Source organism: Podarcis tiliguerta (genome assembly GCF_965153285.1).
Source record: "Podarcis tiliguerta genome assembly, chromosome: 11".
Classification (NCBI taxonomy): Eukaryota; Metazoa; Chordata; class Lepidosauria; order Squamata; family Lacertidae; genus Podarcis; species Podarcis tiliguerta.
Window position 1 is genome coordinate 35,686,800 of NC_139544.1, and position 19,867 is coordinate 35,706,666.

At 45.9% G+C, this 19,867-nt stretch overlaps 1 protein-coding gene and 1 long non-coding RNA gene across 3 annotated transcripts in view; one reads left to right on the forward strand and one right to left on the reverse strand.

Moving 5' to 3' along the window:
• The first annotated feature begins 4,629 nt into the window (after positions 1-4,629).
• LOC310660095 overlaps positions 4,630-19,867 on the forward strand; it is a 35,369-nt gene continuing 20,131 nt past the window's right edge. Inside the window, exon 1 of the long non-coding RNA XR_014503177.1 lies at positions 4,630-6,277. This is a non-coding gene — a long non-coding RNA (uncharacterized lncRNA). The remainder of the gene's footprint in view (positions 6,278-19,867) is intronic.
• OTP (orthopedia homeobox) overlaps positions 5,328-19,867 on the reverse strand; it is a 22,558-nt gene continuing 8,018 nt past the window's right edge. The window contains exons 1-3 of one of the 2 annotated variants that reach the window (XM_083404314.1): positions 15,729-16,061; positions 14,597-15,027; positions 5,328-6,991 (exon numbers count right to left, since the gene is read on the reverse strand). In XM_083404314.1, the coding sequence (XP_083260440.1) occupies positions 6,461-6,991; positions 14,597-15,027; positions 15,729-15,765 (999 nt within the window). In that variant the 5' untranslated portion in view covers positions 15,766-16,061 and the 3' untranslated portion in view covers positions 5,328-6,460. Of the gene's footprint in view, positions 6,992-14,596; positions 15,028-15,728; positions 16,062-19,867 lie in introns of those variants that run through there. The other variant, XM_083404315.1, reaches the window with a different exon arrangement.

The following is a 19,867-nucleotide window of genomic DNA, read 5'->3' on the forward strand; positions in this document are numbered from 1 at the left end:
GTCTGTAACCTGAAGCGTATGTAACCTGAGGTACCACTGTACTGCTGAAGTTTGATCTAGATTCCGATTCTGTGATATGCAGTTCTAGTCCATTTCTGTTTACTCAGAAGTAAGCCTCGTTATGATCAATAGGGCATACACCCTAGTACGCCCAGATGGGGCTCATTAACATGGGAAAGTACGGTAGCCCATCTAGAAGAAGGAAAACTCTGATCCTAAACCTCCTCTGCCTTGCGGCAATACTCATTCTTGAGAAAGGCTTTGGGTGTAAACCCCAAGGAAAAATCTGTACCCATTCCCTTGCGGGATATATTCAGGAGAAGAAAAGACTAAGGAGTAAACCCTAGACAAATCCAGAGTGGAGTCGCTAAGACGGTTGGATGGCATCTTGTACACCTCCGTCATGCAGTTCCAGCAGCCAGGCTGGTGCCATTTGTATTCCTCTGTTTGCCTTTGGACCTCATCCACGAGACTAAGAAGGGGTCTTATTGTCTTGACAGCCCAGGGCCTCCATACACACTGCCCAGGCTTGCGCCCCAGAGAAGTCACTTCCGGACTGCTAATGTATCTCCAGAGGTTTGACTTCACCCCTGCAGGCTCACTCAATTGTCCCTTGAGACAGACAGATGCCAACAACACCCTAGTAAGCATGTTTAGAATTGCAGCCTCCGTTTTCCTCTGCAAAGTGAAGTTAATGACCAGTCAGACGAGACACTTACAAGGCTGTTGTGAATATATATGATATAGTTTGTAAACACTTTGTAAAGGAAAATTGTTCTGGGAATTATTACTCATAAGTTGCACTCGCCTTATTTTCTTTCACCACATCCCAGTTCTAAGTGCATCGCTTCCCCTATACTAGGCAAATGTAGAGCTTTTTCAGGTCACCCCGATCCACCTGGTTCCACAAATTTCCAGGCCTTCATATAAGGCAAACATCTATTGCCATGGTAACAAATGTTACATTGAGGATAAGTGAAGCCAAGCAGCTTTGTTCAGAACCAGGACATTTTTCATTAAACCCTCGAGAACATGATGCATATTTTGGGAAGAATAATTAAGTGGAAGTCTTTGCAATGCTTTACCACATTTCCATTAGTGAATGGAGTTGGACCTTTTGGATTGGTACCCCCCTCCCCAGCCTAAGAGCCCATTTCCACCTAACACTTTAAAACACATGGTTGATGTTGGAGTTGTTGTTTTTTTTTAAAAAAAAAACCTCTTGTAGACTATATTTTATTACATGCCTACATCATAAACCTGTCTCACTTAAAGCTATATAAAAGGGCTGTAAAATTAGCATGCTTGTAAACAACCTTTGCTGCACTTTGGTAAGGAGCAGTGGGAGATTTGCAGAGATCACCTAAATGTGAAGTGAGTCATGCCTCTTATGCACAAATGGAAGGACAAAAGCGGGCTACATAAGAACCCTTTATGCTGGTGTGGCTCAGTTCTCTATAATTCTCTACACTATCACTGCTTGGAGACCATTGGCTCAGCCTCTGAAAGGTTTAGGATATGGAGGAGTCAGATTTATTTCAGAAGAATGAAAAGAGCAGCACTTAAGTTTTAAGCTTACTTAACATTGTATCTGTTTAAGATAATAGGACACACTCTTGAACCAGCAGGTTAAGGCACTGACGTAGCGTGGTTTGCTGGTGCCTGGGGTGCGCACGGGCACGCCAGGCGGGGTCCGGAGGGTGAACTGAGCCCACCACACCAGACCAGCCCTCAATGCCAATGCTGCCAGAGTGACACCTCCCCACCAGAGCTTGCCCGCCTGTGGCGGGGGGAGCCCAGCCAATCAACATGACCCTTGGTGGGCAAATCCCCCTGACACCCATGTAGAGGAGCACCAGGCCAGGCCATACTGGGGTTGCCCCTTGCTTGTCTCCCTCCATCTGTACCCACTCACTGTCCGAGGAGCACACTGAGCCAGGTGGCCATTCAACGAGGGGGTTGGGGATGCAGTGGTGAGGCCAGACTGGGCTCCCTGAAACCCCCCAGTGACAGGCAGGGAAGGATGGGAAGCCAGGGACAGGGCCTGCCAGGATATGCTTGGGTGGGACAGGGATCCCTGCAAAAGGCTGTGCCTCCATGGGGACACCTAGTTCACACCCCTCAAAATTGTGCACCTACCACCCATGCTACCCCCCTGAGTTAAGGATGGCAGTCCATGTACTCTTTTACAACTAGAGCAAGCCACCTGGGGGTTCAATAAGTCCATCGAAAACCTAGATGCATTGGAGCATTAGAATTTAAACCAATATTGGATGTGTTTACTTCAGTGATGGAAATACATGCATCTCACTGCTATCTGCTTATGAAGACAATTTGCTCTGCCTCAAGCTCAACCCAACACATGTGACTTAACTGGTTTTCAAGTTGGGCTACCCAAACATTAGATATGTTAATAAGAGGTTTTAGGATCCAAACACTTCATCTGTTATCTTAGTAAAGCAAGTTAATGTCATTATTATCCCCATATATATTGCAGATTTGGGTCACTTTTTGGGTATATTCTAATATTTTAATTGCTCACTTAAAAATACAATACAGTGGTACCTCGAGTTAAGTATTTAATTCGTTCTGGAGGTCCGTTCTTAACCTGAAACTGTTCTTAACCTGAAGCACCACTTTAGCTAATGGGGCCTCCTGCTGCCCCTGCGCCATCGGAGCACGATTTCTGTTCTCATCCTGAAGCAAAGTTCTTAACCCGAGGTATTATTTCTGGGTTAGCAGAGTCTGTAACCTGAAGCGTCTGTAACCTGAAGCATATGTAACCCAAGGTACCACTGTACACAGCTGCATTTGGGAACTCTTACAAATATGCTAGTCAGAAAGCTGAGCTGGCTGCAGATCCCAGTTGAATTGATCCATTCTGCCACCACCTAATGTGTGAAGGGGCCCATATAGAACAGTAATGTGCCTAAGGTCAGCCCTGGTGCAGTTCTGACAGAGGTTAGAGTTGGCATATCCTACCTTGCTCTGAGCCACTATGTGAGGCCAGCGCTGCAGCAACTAGCCCTTCAGAGCATTTCTCCACACACACACACCCTGTGTCCTATTTTTAAAAAAATAGTATTAATCAAAATTCTGTAAGAGAAGAAAAATTCTCAGAAGTAGGGTCTTCCTTGCTCTCAGTAACATCAAACAAACAAGAAATGGAGAGGGAGGGAATTGTATTTTATTTGAAAAATACATTATAAAGCAGATAAAAGACCTACTGTATTTCAATTAAAGGCATAAAGCACATCATAAGGAAACTATGATATAGAGTGAAAGACAAAAGGCAGAATGGAAAGATGACAACTATGTGGACTGATACTGAATTGGGGGGGTATTAAAATAAGGGCTCTCTGTTATGTTCTCTGAAGCCCCTGGTGTTAAGGATGTTAAGATTAAGGATCAAATAGATCCATCTGGGATCTCTAATATCAACTGAGATTATAGAAGACACATAAAAGAGGTCGGGTGCATCAGTGGATGGGGACTGGCTCTACAGACCTTAGAAGTCAATGAGAGAATCAAAATTTGTCTCTAAATGTATCCCCAAGACCAAAATAGATGTGATGCAGCATGTTTAATTAAAGTTACTGAATATACATTCAGTTCACAGTCTGGGGGAAAATTAGATTCTAGTCTAGTTTAACAAAAACGCAAACAAAAGGGCATAATAAAAATTTCAAGAGTATTCATTTCCTGGGCCAGTGGAGCTCTAGTGTCATCAGGAGGAAGGATTAATATTTTTGCTTGAAGAAGAGGGAGCTTTCAAAAATTATTTTCAAAATGGCTCCATATGATTGCACATTATCATCCGTTAATCTGTATATGATATTTGATTATGTTTACCTCCTGTGTGAATGCTGAATCTCAAAACTGATATTAAAGAATGATACCTTTCTCTTGCCATTGTGGTGTAACCCTGGAGAGTGACCACTTTTAAATTAGAGCTTCATTTAAATGGCATTTGGGGTGCCTAAGTTATCCAAAGGGCTCCTTCTTCAGGACACCAAAGTGATTTCCTTCTCATCCTGGACCTTTAATCATTGACTTCTTTTTTTATTTTATTTTTAAATTAAAGAAGCATCTGCGGAATTCACTGGGGAGCAACCAAGGGCCCTTCTGTGAAAGGCTCCAGACTTGGGCACCCTCTTGTGTGTAATTAAGAGATCTATAATTGATGTGCAGACAAAAACGATCTGAGTGAAGCATTAAAAAACGAAGCATCCTTTTCTACCTGGTGCTTGACAACCTTCTGCCCTTTAGCAGAGCCCAAGTTTGCAAACAGCGAAGAGAAGGGAAGCGAATGTCTTCTCTGCCGTAAGATCATGTCTAGTGAGTCACAGCAACAATAACAGCGGCTCATTTGAAAGCCGGCGAAAAGATAGATTGCAAAATGCACCTTCTGCTTTCTCCAAATACATGTCAATTTCATTTCGCCCTGCCTACAACCTTTAGTCAACTGAGATGAAAGAAAACACCCGGACGCTGCTTTAATCTTAACCCGCCCTTTCAGATTTTTATTAGCAATTCTTTTTGGCTTCATATAGTTCGACACCGGGGCTTCTGCGTTTTTATTTCTTTTCTTCTTGGAGCTCACAGCCTTCGTATTCGGCAAAAAAGATTTTTACCGTCAGAAATCTGTGGACTTTCCTTGCAGTCAGCCGTGCATGCCTCTTCTCTCTGTGAAACTGAAAGGGCTTCTTTGAAATAAGCCGGATAAATTTTTGCTTTTGGCTTAACAACTAAATGGTGTCACTTCTTACAAAACGTTGCCAACACAAAGGGCCCTAGACTTTTGCTGCCTTCTCTGTAACTCTCTCCCGTCCTTCGATGTGCGGGCACGAGCACAGGCGCGTGCACACACACATCGTGTGTTCCTTGGTTTAACTTCAATTGCTTCCGGCTGCTGCTGCTATTGTCACCATAACCTTGCTCGTGAGTTAAAAGGTCATTTACGCAGAGAAATTAAAAAGTTTATTCACATAAAGTATCCAAATTGTAATAAATGAAGTGCTTCATCGCAAAGTTCAAGCAAGCAAACTATTTCCAAATGTATGACAACCCTCCCCCCCTCACCTCGCTGGATCCTAAATTTAAAAATAAGGTAGCAAGTATCTTATTTCTTCTCTCGTTTAAAACACCTCTTATCTCAAGCCACACCATCGTTCTCATTATCACATATTGAAAATGATTTTATTTATCCATTTACATTAACTTGATATATAAACTTGTTGGCAAAAGTCAAATCATATGCTTTATAGTAGCCTCAAACATTTATTAAGAAACCCAAAATTCCATAATAAATAAGCACAGACAGTAAGTTTTCTTTTCTTTTTTCTTTTAACATATCACAAATCGACCAGTATGTAACAAGAATGCTTTATCTACACAAAACATCCTATTTCACGTTGTTTGTTCATTCTTCGAAATAGCTTCTGTTCTCTGGGATTGGACCAGCACATGCAGAAAGGGAGAAAAAAATAGCTGATTGTTTTATCTGTACAAAGTCTTTGCCAGGTTGGAGATGTCTCAAGTCCACGTGCGCCAGGCATCTATCTATCTATCAGCCTGCTGCTCGGAGAGGGAGGGCAACAAGAGAAACTGGAGGGACAGCAATAACCGAAACAAAGAAATCAAAACGCCCACAAAAAGAAAAAAGAGTAATAGGAAGTGGTTGGAGTGGGTTCTTTTTTAAAAATCGTTTGAATCCCTCCCCTGCCCCCCCAAAAAATCGCTTAAAAATGCTTTTATCAAAATCGGTTCAATTTCCCCTTCACGCTTCACATCCTGACCACTATTCTTGCCTCGCAGCCACCCGAGGGCCAAACTTGCCCTTTAAGAAAACCTTTCTATCAAAACCCCTGCAACCAACTTTCATCTTTATTTGTACACGCACATGCACACATTGTATACTGTCTTTCTACATGAGGTGGGTTTTTGTTTTGGTGTTTTGTATAAAAAAATAAAAGCCCAACAGATGCCTGGATCTGAATTTGGCTGTGCGGGCTTGGAACTTGGTGGGGGTAAATTAAAGGAGGAGATCCAACGAGTCCTTTTGTCAGGTTGAGTATCTCTCAAATCCTTATTAAGACACACGTCGATTGTGTTTCCGCCCTTGGAGCACAGTAGGCGGCGGTTGGGGTGAGCGTGTTCCTTGCCTGTATGTTTTTGTGTGTGCGTGCGCTTGCCTGGGTCGTGTTATTTGGACGACCACTCTTAAACTCTGCCCGCAAACCAGTCCACTCACTTCTGATCCTGAGTAGACTCCCTGGTAAGTGTTTTGTTTTGTTTCCCCCTCCCTCTTTTAAGTACAAAAAAATGGCGGGAGTGGGGAGTGAGGGCAGGGCTGAGGTGAAGAAGAGGAGGAATTAGAAGAAGCAAAAAGGGCGGGAAAGCGGGAGGCGCGGCTGGGGGCAGGCTGCTGGCTGGCTGGGAAGGCGGGAAGGAGACGCCATTAGGTGAAGCTCATGGAGACTGTGTGCTCTAGCGCCTTTCGGCGGAGGGAGGCGATGCTGGTTCCCCGCCACACGTCGCTGCTGTCCGGGGAGCTGCAGAGCTGCGGCGAGCCCGTCACGTTGCTGGGGCCGGGCAGGGAGGCGGGGACCATCCCGGGGAAGGCGGGCTGGTAGAGGTGCGACTGCAGGCCGGCGCCGTTGGAGCCCGCCAGGCTGTTGGACAAGCCCATGGAGTTGGGCGGGGGCCCCGCCGCCAGGCTGCACTGCGACAGCGACTGCGCCATGGCCTGCTGCCGGCCCAGCGCCGGCGGCAGGGGCAGCTGCGACACGCCCGGCATGCCTGCCGCGGCCCAGCGCGTGTCGTTGGCGTGGAAAGAGCAGAGGCTGTCGCCCATGGCGGCGGCGGCGGCAGCGGCGGCGGAGGGGAACTGGGGCAGGCCCGGCGTGGGGAGCAGCGTGCCGGGGGCGCGGAACACGTTGGTCGTCTTCTTGCGCTTCTTCCACTTGGCCCGCCGGTTCTGGAACCACACCTGGCCGCCCGTCGTCGCCGGCGGGGAAGGAAAGGACAAGTGGGGGGAAGGACAGAGAAAAGAGAGGCCGGTTAGCGTGGCTCTCCGGGCAAAGCGCTTGAACAGGCCCCGCGTCCCTCCGCCACCCGCCTCTGTGAGGGCCCACGCCTCTGGAGGCCCTAAAGGCGAAAATGGAGTTGTCAGGAGGAGAGGAAGAAGGCGTCTGTGTGTGGATACAGACGTCTGGTGTCTGTCCTGCTGTCCGGCTAAAATATGGGTTTTTACGCAGTGGTATTTTATCATTGCTCTTAAGGCAAAGGACTTTCGCTGCCTTGTTTCCTTCAGCCTCGCCACGGTTCCTCCGAAACCGACCCCAAATATTCCATTGACAAATAAGGGAGCATAAGTGAAGAGAGAAAATAAGGGCAGCTATTCTATTTCCATTGGGGACAAAAGGGAGAATACTCTTTTAAAGGTGGTGGTGGTGGAGGTGGAGGAGGAACATTTCCCCACTCTGGACACAGATGGCTTGAGGGATAAAATAAAAGAGCTGGCATGCTGTATTTACAATCCTTAGATTTTAGCCCTTTGAAAAAGTATTATTATATATTTATTTATATCCTGCCTTTTCCCCTGATAGAACCCAGGGAAAACAGTAGAAATTAAAGTTGTTACTCTGGTACCAATAATCTGTTATTTTACTATTGTGAGTTTGCTACAGCTGTTACTATTTTTGTAATGTTCAGATTTTATAAACAAATTTATTAAGCGTCTAGACTCATATCTAGTTTGGGAGGCCTACTTTGTGAGCATAGGCACAAAAGAAAAAAATAAAGCTACAATCGTACCTCTTATTTCTGGAGCTAGCAGTCTAATTGATACCCTGATGTATAAACAAGTTGCGCAAAACTTGTGTTTAAGACAATGTGAATGACATGACTTTCATGGTTCTTATAGTACCTCATCCTAAGCACTCTTGCGATTTGCACCGAAATCATTGGTGAAATATTTCAAAGAAAACATAGTTAGAGAACGGTGTCATTGTGTTTTTTCTCAAATATGCACATTTACCTTCAGACTTACACACAAGTTCCATTCCTCACATTTGAACTAGGTGTTCAGTAGTAGCTGAATTCACAAGCCATGTGGGCTCTTTAGTTTCAGTGATTTAACTTAAGTTCAGGTTAAATTGGTTTCTGACTGAGATTGCAGAAAAGTTATTCACTAACCACTTGAGTTCACTAGATCTATACTTTTAAATAATCTAATGGGATATCTTATGAAGGATACCCAAGAAATATCATCAAGATAAGTACATTAATATAAGCTATAAAATATTTATGAGCAAGAGATGCATCTGTAGGCATGTTCATTTAATGCACCAGAAGATTGTGTTTCTTATAATAGTTTTAAAAGTATCCACATCTTATTTGCATTAGTTCCATATACCTAGAGCAAATATATAAATCAGAATACGGATTGCATTCTTTGCCCATCTTTACAAGGACTTTTGCATATAGAAGTACATTTTTAGCTACCCATATGCATGTATGTATGTGTGTGTGTTTATGTGAGGCTAGATATGTTTATATTTTGTATCCTGATTTGCATACATCAACAGACAATATGGAAGATGCATACTCATATACAATTGGCATCCATATTTTATCTATGCTGGTTATTGAGAACCCTGCATTTGGTACCCATGGCTGGGAATCACACATGCAACCACTGTTGCTGCCCTAAAGCATCCAACCACAGGATCCATACACATAGCATCTGTTGCATATGTGAGCCTAGATCAGCAAGGGAATATGGATGAACAGGAGAAAGCTGTGTATTGATCTCTCTACTGGGATCAAACAAATAAGTGTTTGCACTCTAAATATACATTGCAGATAGATGTGTAGAGGTCCCATACACATGTTTATTTTTATTTTAGTGCTTAGCAGTGATTTCCTATAGGAGTTATTCCTACTACCTGAGTACCAGAAGTTGAAAGCACTGAATATGCCATACTTCCCAGTGAAATAATTGGTGTTTTTGTATGTTTTTCTTCCTACTTCAAGGCACAAGGAATATTCATATTGTAAATGTAAATAAGACATAAGGGAGACTTTTCCCCAAAAGAAATAATTTATATAATGTAATTGGAAACAAAGCCAGATTAGTGACTACTTGGAAAAGATTGCTGCTTACTGAGAAGCTGAGCTTTAAATATATATTAAAGTTTTTATTTTGCAGTTGAGTTGTGGTGAAGCTCAAGTACCTCATTAAGGAGATGCAACAAAGATGCATTAAATCATTACTTCAAGTGAGCTGCCATTGCAATAATTGTGGAGCATTTTGCTTTAGATATTCATTCTGATGCCTTAGTTAATCAACCGAGCTTCTGTCAGCTCCACCAAACGTTGAACTCGTCTGTGTCAGCAGCTTTTCATTTTCTACTGAGCCATTCAACTCGGCTTTAAAAAAAAAAATAGGCCTTTCCCAAGTGTCTAAATACTAAGCATAAATAAACAAGACTCGAACGCTAAGCATACTTGACCTGGTATCAGACTTTCAGAAATTAGTGGGTCTCAACTTCTGAAAAACATCCTTAGTATTGCACTGTAAGTAGGCTTTTGAAAATGAGCAAGCGGGACTTGGCTGGATAGAAAAGCCAACTGTGGCGGGCACCGCGATCCTATGCAGGTTTCCTCGGACGTACCCCCCCCCCCCGAACTGAATGGCGCACACTCCCCTTCTAGCCTTAGAATGCCTCCATTTAACTCAGTGAGGCTTACTTTCGAGTAAAGATGTTTAGGATCACTCGGCACAACTATCGTGAGACAATGTTAGTATTTTTGGTTTTACTCTAGTCGAGTTAATTACATGAACGTATATGTCACGCGAATATACACAATTTTGCTTGTACTGTATATGTAAATATTACGGGTTCTTAATAAGTGACTTGGCCTGGTATTCATTTATTTCTCTGTGGGAATATTCTTTAGCTTGGTGGTTCTCTCCAGCTCTCTCCCCGCCTACATCTGACCTGTTCTTTATTGCCTCCTTCTGCCTCGACCCCTTTCTCTCTTTGCACTGTCTTACCCTGCTCGGGCTTTTTTACCCCGGCCACAGCGCTGCCGCCGCCACAAGTTGATTCATAAAAAGGATACGTGAAAGGGCAGGAACTTTTGCCGCGCAAAAGGGGGGCAGAATGGAGATGCGTATTTGGGCTGGGCCCTATCCAGAGTCAAATCTGGGTACATGGTGTACACCCCACTTGGTTGCTTTGCTTTTTTAACCAGGGAAGCAAACTCCAATCTTGGAACCGGGAATTTCCGTAACAATTCCGTATTTATTGTCCCATTCCAACCTTTTGTTTTAAGAAGCGTCCGTGTGCGCTTTAGTAACAAAGATCCTTGTCTTATTTGCGGGCGGTGGGCGTACTGGGTTGCCACGCCACTCTGGAATGGGGCCGCTCCGAGCTCTTGTGCCTACTCCGCTTTAGGGACAAGTCTACAAGCCTTCTGCGGATTTGAGAGGCTCCGGAGCACCGCCGCATTCTTTCAAACCCTTCAATTTATACAGGGAAATGCGATTGGCCATTAGCAAGAAGGAACAGCTGTTAAGGACTTAAATGTTATAGGAATAATAATAGGAAGGAAGGCAGGAAGAAAAAGATGAGAGGGGGAGAGAGAGACGGAGAGAAGTCGTGTTCAATTATGTTTTAGGGTTAATAGTTAAATGGTGGCCACAAAATCTTTTTATGTGTCATGGTTTACTGGGGTTGTAAAAGAATCTCCATCAGGTCGTCATCGCCTCACTTCAGAGCGACGGCGCATATGCTTTTGAAAATGTGAACGTATCCACTTGGAAACCGGTGCATGACAGATTAAAAGGGAGAGAGAACCTGAGGGAGGTTTTGAAAAGGCGCACATGACAACTCGGAGCTGGAAATATATTAGCCACAGGCATTTGGGCAACTTCGGCTGCGATCAGAAAACGCAGCGACTCCCCCTCTGCTTCCCCACCGCCCAACATTATTAATACAACACTGAGGGTCTAATGGAGTTTGCAATTTCAAACTCTACTTTCATGATACCTGCTGCTACAGTAATATAGACATACTGTAAATGTATTTGGAAATATATAGCCCGTTTAATTCCCCAGCTATAAATGGGGAAGAAAAAAGGGGAGAGGATATTACTTTCCTTTCTCTCCCCACCCCAACCCCCTCCTTTCACAAAGCTTTATGAAGATCTCATTGGAATCCAGCGGATGATTAATGCGAAGATTTGGTAGGAAATCTGGGGAGCTGCATTAAAGCTCAGATTTCAGGTTCATTTCGATCAGCCAGCCGTGAACTCTAGGCCGAATTCATTACGCTTTAATAGTTACTGGGAGAGGAAGAAAATGCAATTTCTCATTCCATTAGAAAACTAGAAAATACTCTCAGCTTGTCCCCTATTAAGATGTGGCAGGTGACACGGCCAGCGCGGGGGGACACGGTCAATGGAGTCTCAGCACATTATTTTTAGGTTGGTGTAAAATATTGAAAGGCAAGCCTGGCTGTGCAGAAGTTATTTCACTGATTTGCTTTTTATGTAAATAAAATATTGAAAGTTAATTAATCAGCGCGAGAGACTAATGATTATGCTTATTATATTGCATTGGATCGCTGTCATTTGCATGATTCTCGCATTGCTGCTTAATAAGCCATTCCAGGTTATAAATAATTCTGAAATTGGTTTCTAATAATGGCATGCTATAAAAAGAATGGTTTTATTACACCCGGTCTGGAAAGAGGCGGGGGGGGGGGGGGAGAGAGAGAGAGAGAGCGCAAAGTGGTAGCTTAGGCGTGGGATAGGCCTTTTCGACAAAGCAGGGGTAGGTTTTTAAAATGTAGAAGACAGGAAAGTGAGAAAAAAATATAATTTATTCTTGCATATAATGGTGCATAGAGAGCAGCTCGAAAGGCGGGCGTGTGGAGCATTCCCGGATCAATGTGGAGCCCCCTACGCGCCGCAAAGGCTGTGTAAACGAGACCATAAACCCATCCATTACTCTTTCATTTCCATTTGGTCAAGTAGCAAGAATACAATGAACTGGGAAGTAAATACATTTCCCATAATTTATTTTTGCACAAGCTTACACAATGTTAATCATTCTGAAGTGTTAATTAAGAAGGTTATGTTGATTTGATTACTTTTTAAACTGCAGAACATTATAGTAAAGAATATTTAAATTGCCACTCGATTAAATTGTTTCTATTCAGCCGCCCGTAGCTATTAGCAGCATGTAGGATTATGCTGAGGTCATTAAAATGCCCCCCCCCCCATTTCACTTGGAGGTGAGTCCTACTGAGGTGAACGCGACTTACTTACAAGTAAGGCTGGGAAACCACGGGGGTAAAAATATGGATAGTTTCAGGCTGTAAGCGACCTCGGGTCGCCATCTGACGCACGCTTACCTTCAAAGGAAAGGCAAGAAACAATATGATTTAAAATGGAATAACAATCCTTATCACTGTTTTAATCGCGACTCGGGTCTTTGAAAAGCACTTGTTTATGTTGAAGTGGAGGGTTTTATTTTGCGTTAGCAATTGTAAATGAAGGGAGGTAATTATTCTGTATTAATTAATTAACCCAAAATAAGATCGTATGCATCTGTTCATTCTCCGTAATTTCGTTTACTATCTGTAAATCGTTGTAGGGCCAGGATCCCATTATCATTTAGTTCTACGGATTTCCACCACTGGGGAGAGGAAGCGGGTGAATAATCACTATTTCCATTCTATATTATGCATTTTGTTTCGTTCATCACATTCCAGATAATGAAATTGCTTATTAACCTTTGGAGAAACCCAGTGGAGTTTAATAGGCTTCCTGCTCTTTTCCTTTCTTTCTTTCTTATTTTCTGCCTTCCTTCCAAGTTAGTTGTCCAATTATATTTTATGTGGAACCAGATTTCGTTTTTAATTTAAACTAATTAACGTTCTACGCTGGTTGAATAAATCTGTATAACTTATCTAATATATATATAAATTCAGAGAAGAATTGCGGTAGCTTTCGGGTTTTAGCATTGGTGTTACTGTTTTTAAATTGGTTTGGGCATGCGTAACAATTTTTCTTGAAGACTCCCCATTATAGTGTTTTCTAATCTAATAGATAATATTAATGCACTTTTTATAGGTAGGTATATGGCGACAGAAACTCTGTTGAACGCAAACACAAAAGTCCTCCTTGGGATTTAAAAGTGTTGTTTCTAGATTTCCTCTGCATTTATCTGCTTGGCGTTCTCTAGTTCTGGCTAAATTAATTAGAGAGGATTTCAACTCACGAAGTACATACACATCTATTCTCTCTATACAGAGAGAAATCTCATTGATTTCCCTGTAATTAAGTTCCTCATAAACCTGTTAATGATATCAAACTAAAATGATGGTATTGGAGTCAGCAGCATTTAATTAGTGCCTTTAAAAAAATATCTAAAATGCAAATGCCTCCAGATAAATTTGGTTCCACTTTAAGATTTTTTTTTAAGAATACATTTTTCCTTTTCGATATCAGCGATTTCAATCAGAATAATCAAAACAGAAAGAACCAAGGAAAGGGAAAGTTCAGGACTGAGGACAGCGCAGAGTCCTTTTAACTAATCGGACTGAAACAAATTTAAACCTGCCAGTATGCGAAACAGGAAGATAACACACAAATGATTTGTTTTCTTAAAGAGTGGGACAAATGTGTGCTGAAATTGAATATTACCTCACCACAAAAAAAAGAGATTTGTTATACTTTTCTTAAATTATTTCATCTTTTCTATAATGCGTCCAATGCGTTTGTTCATAGACAGGGTTGTTTTTGCTAATACTCCTTAACATAAAATTCTAATAAAATTAAAATTAAAACTTCTAGCAAAGGCTTTCTAGCAAAGGCCTTGGGTTTTTAAGGCTCTTTGAAAATATTTCTTGCACTGCTGCCTCAAACGCCTTCCTTGGTAGTGAAATCGAGCAATGTGTTTGGGATCGGAGTGCCAGTCTGTTGCCTTAGAAATCGATCTCGAAGCGTTGTAGCGTTCACTGAATGTACAGCAGCGAAATTCCCAGTCCGCTTCAAATAAACTAAGTTTTGTAACGCAGGGTCTGTGCTGTTCAGTGCTGTGATGGAGCGGAGGGAAGGATATTTATTTTATTTTATTCTTTTAATGGGAAGGCTTCGCTTTGGGGCATCGAAAGAATTGCTTTTAGTTGGTGCCGTTTTATGAAACTGCTGCATTCGCGTCTCTGGACTGGAGAAACAACAGCAGCCCTTTCTCACTTTTGAGACAACTTTAAAACAAAACGAAAACCACAAGTTCGAACTCCCGCCCCCCTTGCGTGATTGAAAATCCTTTCCTTGAGGAATTTGATTAGCTAGCCCTCGGGTCCCTAATCAGGGGAGCTCAATGACCCTAATTAACCAACGCGGGGTAGTAACGTTTAAGTCCCGCCACCCTCCTTTTGGGTCTGGGGACGGGGGCGCCCCCTGGCCTGGAAAGCCCCCCCCCTGTCCCTGGACGGGGTGGGCGATGGAGGGTCGGAGAGTGGAGGAAGGTGGGTGGCTTGGCCGCTCGGTGGATGGACAGACGGCGAGCGCCTACCTGGACCCGGGACTCGGTGAGGCCGATGCGCAGGGCCAGCTCCTCGCGCATGAAGATGTCCGGGTAGTGCGTCTTGGCGAAGCTCCTCTCCAGCTCGTTGAGCTGCGCGGGCGTGAAGCGCGTCCGGTGCCTCTTCTGCTTCTGCTGGCCCTGCTGCTGGCCGGCCTGGCCGGGGTTCTGGCCGCCTCCGCCGCCTCCGCCGCCGCCGGGCTGACCCTGCTGCTTGTCCGGGTCCTTGGCGCCGACCGAGAGCGCGCCGGGCGTGGAGCCCACGGCGGAGATGTCGTCGCCGGGCAGCAGCGTGGAGCCTTCCACCGAGTCCGCGCTGGCAGCCAGGTCGCCCGGGTGGCCTCCGGGTTCCGAGCCTCCGACGCCCAAGCGGCACTTCACCGCCTCCCGGTGGCCCAGCAGCTCGGCGGCGTCTTTCATCCCTGCGGAGGCAAAGCAGCGGCCCGCCGCGATTCAGCCAGGCGCACACCACGGTCCACCCCCGGCCGGCGGGCCCGGACGGTGTCCACCAGCGCCCTAGGCCAACCCGGCCCCCGACGGGGAGGAACCGGGCCGGCCCACCCTGCCTCCTTCCCACCCCCCAAGAACTTGGGAGCCATCCCGCTTGGATAGTCGCCCCCGGACGGCCCCCAGCCACCCTCTCCTCGCCCGAGGGGGCCGCCTTGCGCCTTCGCCGGGAGACGCTCCCGAACATCCACCTGTCCAAAGCCAAGGGCGCCTCAATTTATTTCTTAAGGGTAGGCAAACTAGATACACGCATGCAGGATTATTTCAAAAGACCAAAAAAGAGAGACTTAAATAAAATAAAAAACAAAACAGGAAGAAGACAAAGGAGAGGGAGAGGGGCCACAACCTAAAACGAAATGGCCCCCCAGTTCCGCTACTGCTGCTTTTGGATCTACATATTCCATAGGTGGTTTGTTGTTGTTTTTAAGATGGCGTTAAATCAAATCAAACTTTAATACAGTACAATTACTTTTAAAGAAATTAGTCGCATTAAGGTAAAATCAGGCACAAATTGTCCATTTCCTGCCCGGGGCTTCTTCCTTGGCTGCAGGTGCTGCTGGGGGCGAGGGAGAGGGAGGGAAGAGGGGGGGAAGAGAGGCTTTGGGGGGCAACTCACCGAGCCGGGCGTCCAGGAGGTCGGCGTGAGAGAGCATCGCGCACCGCTCCAGGGCGAAAGCTGTACCCCCCCAAATTTTAGCGGTTGGTGGTGGGTTTTTTTATGGAAAAAAAAAGTTGCACCGGATCTCGCTCTCTCTCAAGCTTATAGATATATATTTATATATAGATCGCCTAAATGAAAGAAAATTCGGTGTGTGGTTAAAAAGGGGGTCTCTTGCATTATAATGTCCTTTAGAGAGACGGGGAGGTGCTTAACACTTCAGTGAACCCGTGAGCAGCTCAGCGAAGGGACCAATCAGGAGGGCAGCCTGCAAATGTCAGCACCCAAAGAGTCCCCGCTCCACCCGCCCGCAGCCTCAGCACCACCAGCCGCAGCAGCAGCAGCAGCAGCGCCGAGCCGCGCGGGCTGGGCTTTTAAAGCCCCCGTCGCCATTCGCCTTCTCTCCCGCCCCGCGCTGATGAATTGCCGGAGAGGCAGCCTCCCCCGCCCCCCTCTTATTTTTTCGTTCTTTCTTTTTTTAACAAAAGTGACCTCCTGATCAAATTAGTTGAAAATGACTGACAAAGCCAACCCAATAAAAAGAGGAATATAGGTGGCTGGGGGGGGGGGGGGGCAGAAGTGAATGGCTGGTATGTTGTGCTGTTCCTTTCCCCCATCGCCAGCACCGTCTTACACTCACAGACACTTTTTAATGTCTTCGTTGTGGTGTGTTGTTGCTGTTCTTTTGCCGTCGCTTTGGGGTTTGCGGGAGGGAAAGAGGACACAGAGATTCTGCACAGCTGTGGAGTGGCGGAGGTGTATCTGTTCTGGGGATAAATTGTGTTGGATGGCTTTATTTAAGGATTTCTAATGTGGGGTATAAACTTAAGTGCAGCCACTAATATGGGATGGTTGGAAAACGCAGCAGAGAGGAAAGCTGCGTGTGACCCTAATGAAACGTCTGTAGTAACATGGATCTTTGCAGCAGTCTTTCCTCCTCATCCCTCCTCCTCCCCGCCCGCCCCCCAAATCCCCACAAGGATCTCAATCCGCTGAATTACATATTTGTATAAAACAGGAATAATTCCAGCAGTTGACTTGGTTTAAGGAGAAGGCAGCGCCTCCAGGCGCCTCCTTCATTCACCTGGGCGTGTGAGAAAGTTTCTAAGTTCAGCTTGTCTCCAAACTCAGTTTAAGACAGTAAATAAAGCTGAATGCTTTTTTTTTTCAAAAAGAAACAAAACAAAACATTATTTTCCTCTTGAATATGTTAAACTATCCCAACAATTTCAAGTGCTTTGCACAAGGGAAGCGAACCATTTCTAATGTTCTGATTTTTCAAAGCCAGCCAACAACAAAGTTTAGATTAGTAATATATTTCTAACCAGAGTAATTTTCAAGATCATTAGGCATTTATGTAATTAGTGCCAAATCTATAAGCTTTTATTACGATTATTAGAGTAAAATCAGTATAAATTTGTACTAATTTACTACTGTTTAGACTTGGCTGTCAAGGCAAGAGGTTCTTATTGTAAATGATAACGGAGGAAATTAAGTGCAAAATTCTGTACCGTTTCTGATCCGCTCCTAAACAATCCGTTTCAATTGTATTTGTAGCAGAACAGAATGGCCTTTTAAAGTTATTTGATTCTTTTTTTCTCTCTCTCTCCCCGCCCCATTCTCCAAAGGGGGGGGGGGCTGGAATTGCCATCTAGGCCAGGCACAATGAAAACTGATATTTCCTTCTTCCAGCTTGATTAACATTGATTTTTAATTCGAGAGTGATGCAATTAAGATTATTCATGTAGTGCAAATAAAGCTTACACACACACACACACACACACACCAAGCGAAGATGGGTGGGGGTGGGGAATTCACCTGGGAGATTCTCTCTGCTCAGTAATAACCGGGCGAATGGCTTTTTTGATTATTATTGTTGGTGCTGCTGCTGCTTCGCCGCCCGACGGACACCCACAACACATTGCTCGGCCTTTGTGTTTGGGGTTTCTTAACCCTCCCTCCCCGCTTTTCCTTTCCTGCTGGCAACGCAGGGGTGGTGGGTTTCGGGCTGGCACTGAAAAGGGGAGACAAAGGAGGCGGCGGAGCGAGCTGTGGGGCAGTTGAGCGCCTGGCGAGCCCGTCGATGATCCCATTCAAGGGGTCGCTGTCAGGCTGGAGAGCGTGAAGGGCTGCCCGCCTCTCGGCCCTGTTTGGAAGACTTGGAAGCAGCAAGCCCAGCCCGAGAGCAAAGGGGTGGGCGCGGGAGGGGGGGGGAGAGAGAAAGCCCTGCTGCTCCAATCTCCCAAAAGTAGCTAACCATCACCAGCCGGTAAAGACAAAAGAAGCAGACCAAGCTCCCCGCGATGCCCACTTTACAAGGGATGCGGGAGTAAGCCTGCAGGAGGGTTGTGGAAGGGGCAGCCGATGATCTTGGCTCGCTCCCCCTCTACCCCCACCGAGTGGCCTGCCTGCCTGCCTAGTGGAAAGGGCAGGTGGCCACTTTGGGCAGCTAACCCCCGGGAGTCTCAGTCTTGCTGGGCGGCACACACTCCACCTTTTGGACAGCGCATCTCACGAGCCGGAATAGTTTTGCCCAATTCTCTCCCTCTCTTTCTCTCTCTCTCTCTCTCCCCAAGATCTCAGCTGATCTCAGACACACTCACACACCCCGCAGTGCCCTCTTGCCTCGCCTCGCCCTGTTTCTAGTGGCCTAGCACATTTCCAAGGGTGGCTTCCCTTCCTTGTCTTTTTGGGAAGTGGGGGTGCTCCATATCTCTCTGCCCTTCAGTTCCCCCCCCCCCAAAAAAATCTGCCAACTTCCACCAGATCCTGAGCTCGGCTGGCTCGGCGTGCGCCTTTCAAGTCGATAAATAAAGGGCGTAATAGTTAATGGGCAGCCCCATCATCGCGCTTAACAAGGGGCTGGGACCCGCGGCTTATCCATCTCGCTTAGGAGCCGCGGGAAAACAAGGCTGCGGCGTGATGGATGGCGCGCTCCCTTTTATGACTTTTCTATTGCTCTTGATTTTTATAGCAGGATAAACAAACTAAATCATTCCTTCCGAGGCTTCAAAGCGCGATGGGCTTGCGGGGGGCTTCATGGGAGGGGAGGAGGGGAGAGAGAAGGAGGCTGTGAGAGGGAGAAAAGGGAAGAAAAGAATGGAAATCGGGAGGGAGGAGGAGGAGGGGAGGGGGAAACCGGGACTAGACGCTTGTCAGAGTGAAAATATTCTTGATTTTTCTCTATGTAAAACACGCGCGCCCACACACACACGTTTCATCTCCTCCGCCTCTTGGATCCAAGAGTATTGGAGGAGAATTGGATTCCACCTGGGCTGAGCCGGAGATGTATTTACAAAGATCTCCCAGCCCCTCGTCATCTTTCCCCCCTCCACCACCGCCCACCTCCCTCCCTCTTCTCTACTTCCTCACCCCCCCCCCCCAGCAAGCCAGAAAAGTGCCAGTCAGGCCCATTCCTTGGATAATGGAAGGTATTTCCCACCTGATCAGGCAAAGTGAAGTCCCTAACAAGGCACGGCTTAGCACAATGGCCCCCAAAATCTCCACCATGACAAGAGTGTTCTTCAGAAAATCACTTCAGAGCCAAGTAAAAGGATTTTCTATGACGGATCCGGCGATTTTCCCTCCATAAATAGGTTTTAGATTGTTACACACACGTAGGACTGGAACAAAGGGAACGACCAGGGAACATATTGCTTGCCCCTAATAAAATTTATTTAGGCGGTTTACTCCTCATAAAAAAGAGAGATTGAATTTTGTACAAGAGTGCCCCTGCCAAAAGGGCTGGGCGCCGGGAAATCATCCCCGCTTTGGGGTGTCCTCCTCCTCCTCCTCTCCCCCCTGCGCGCCGCCTGCTGCCGCCGCTGCTTCCAGTCGGCCAAGCCGTGGAGAGGGAGGGGGGCATGTCCAGACACAGCTGGAGGCGGAGAGGGGAGGCCGAGGGCCGCTTTGGGGGTTGGCAGGGGTGGGGAAACAGAAATAGACATCGCAGATAGAGAGGCGCCGCCGTCAACTGCGGCCTGGAGGAAGAGGAGGGTTGGGGAGGGGACTCTGGAAGTGCCACCTTCAGACGCGGCTGCAACAGAAAGAGGATGGGTTTCACACACATGCACCATTTTGACCCAGATCTGGGGTTA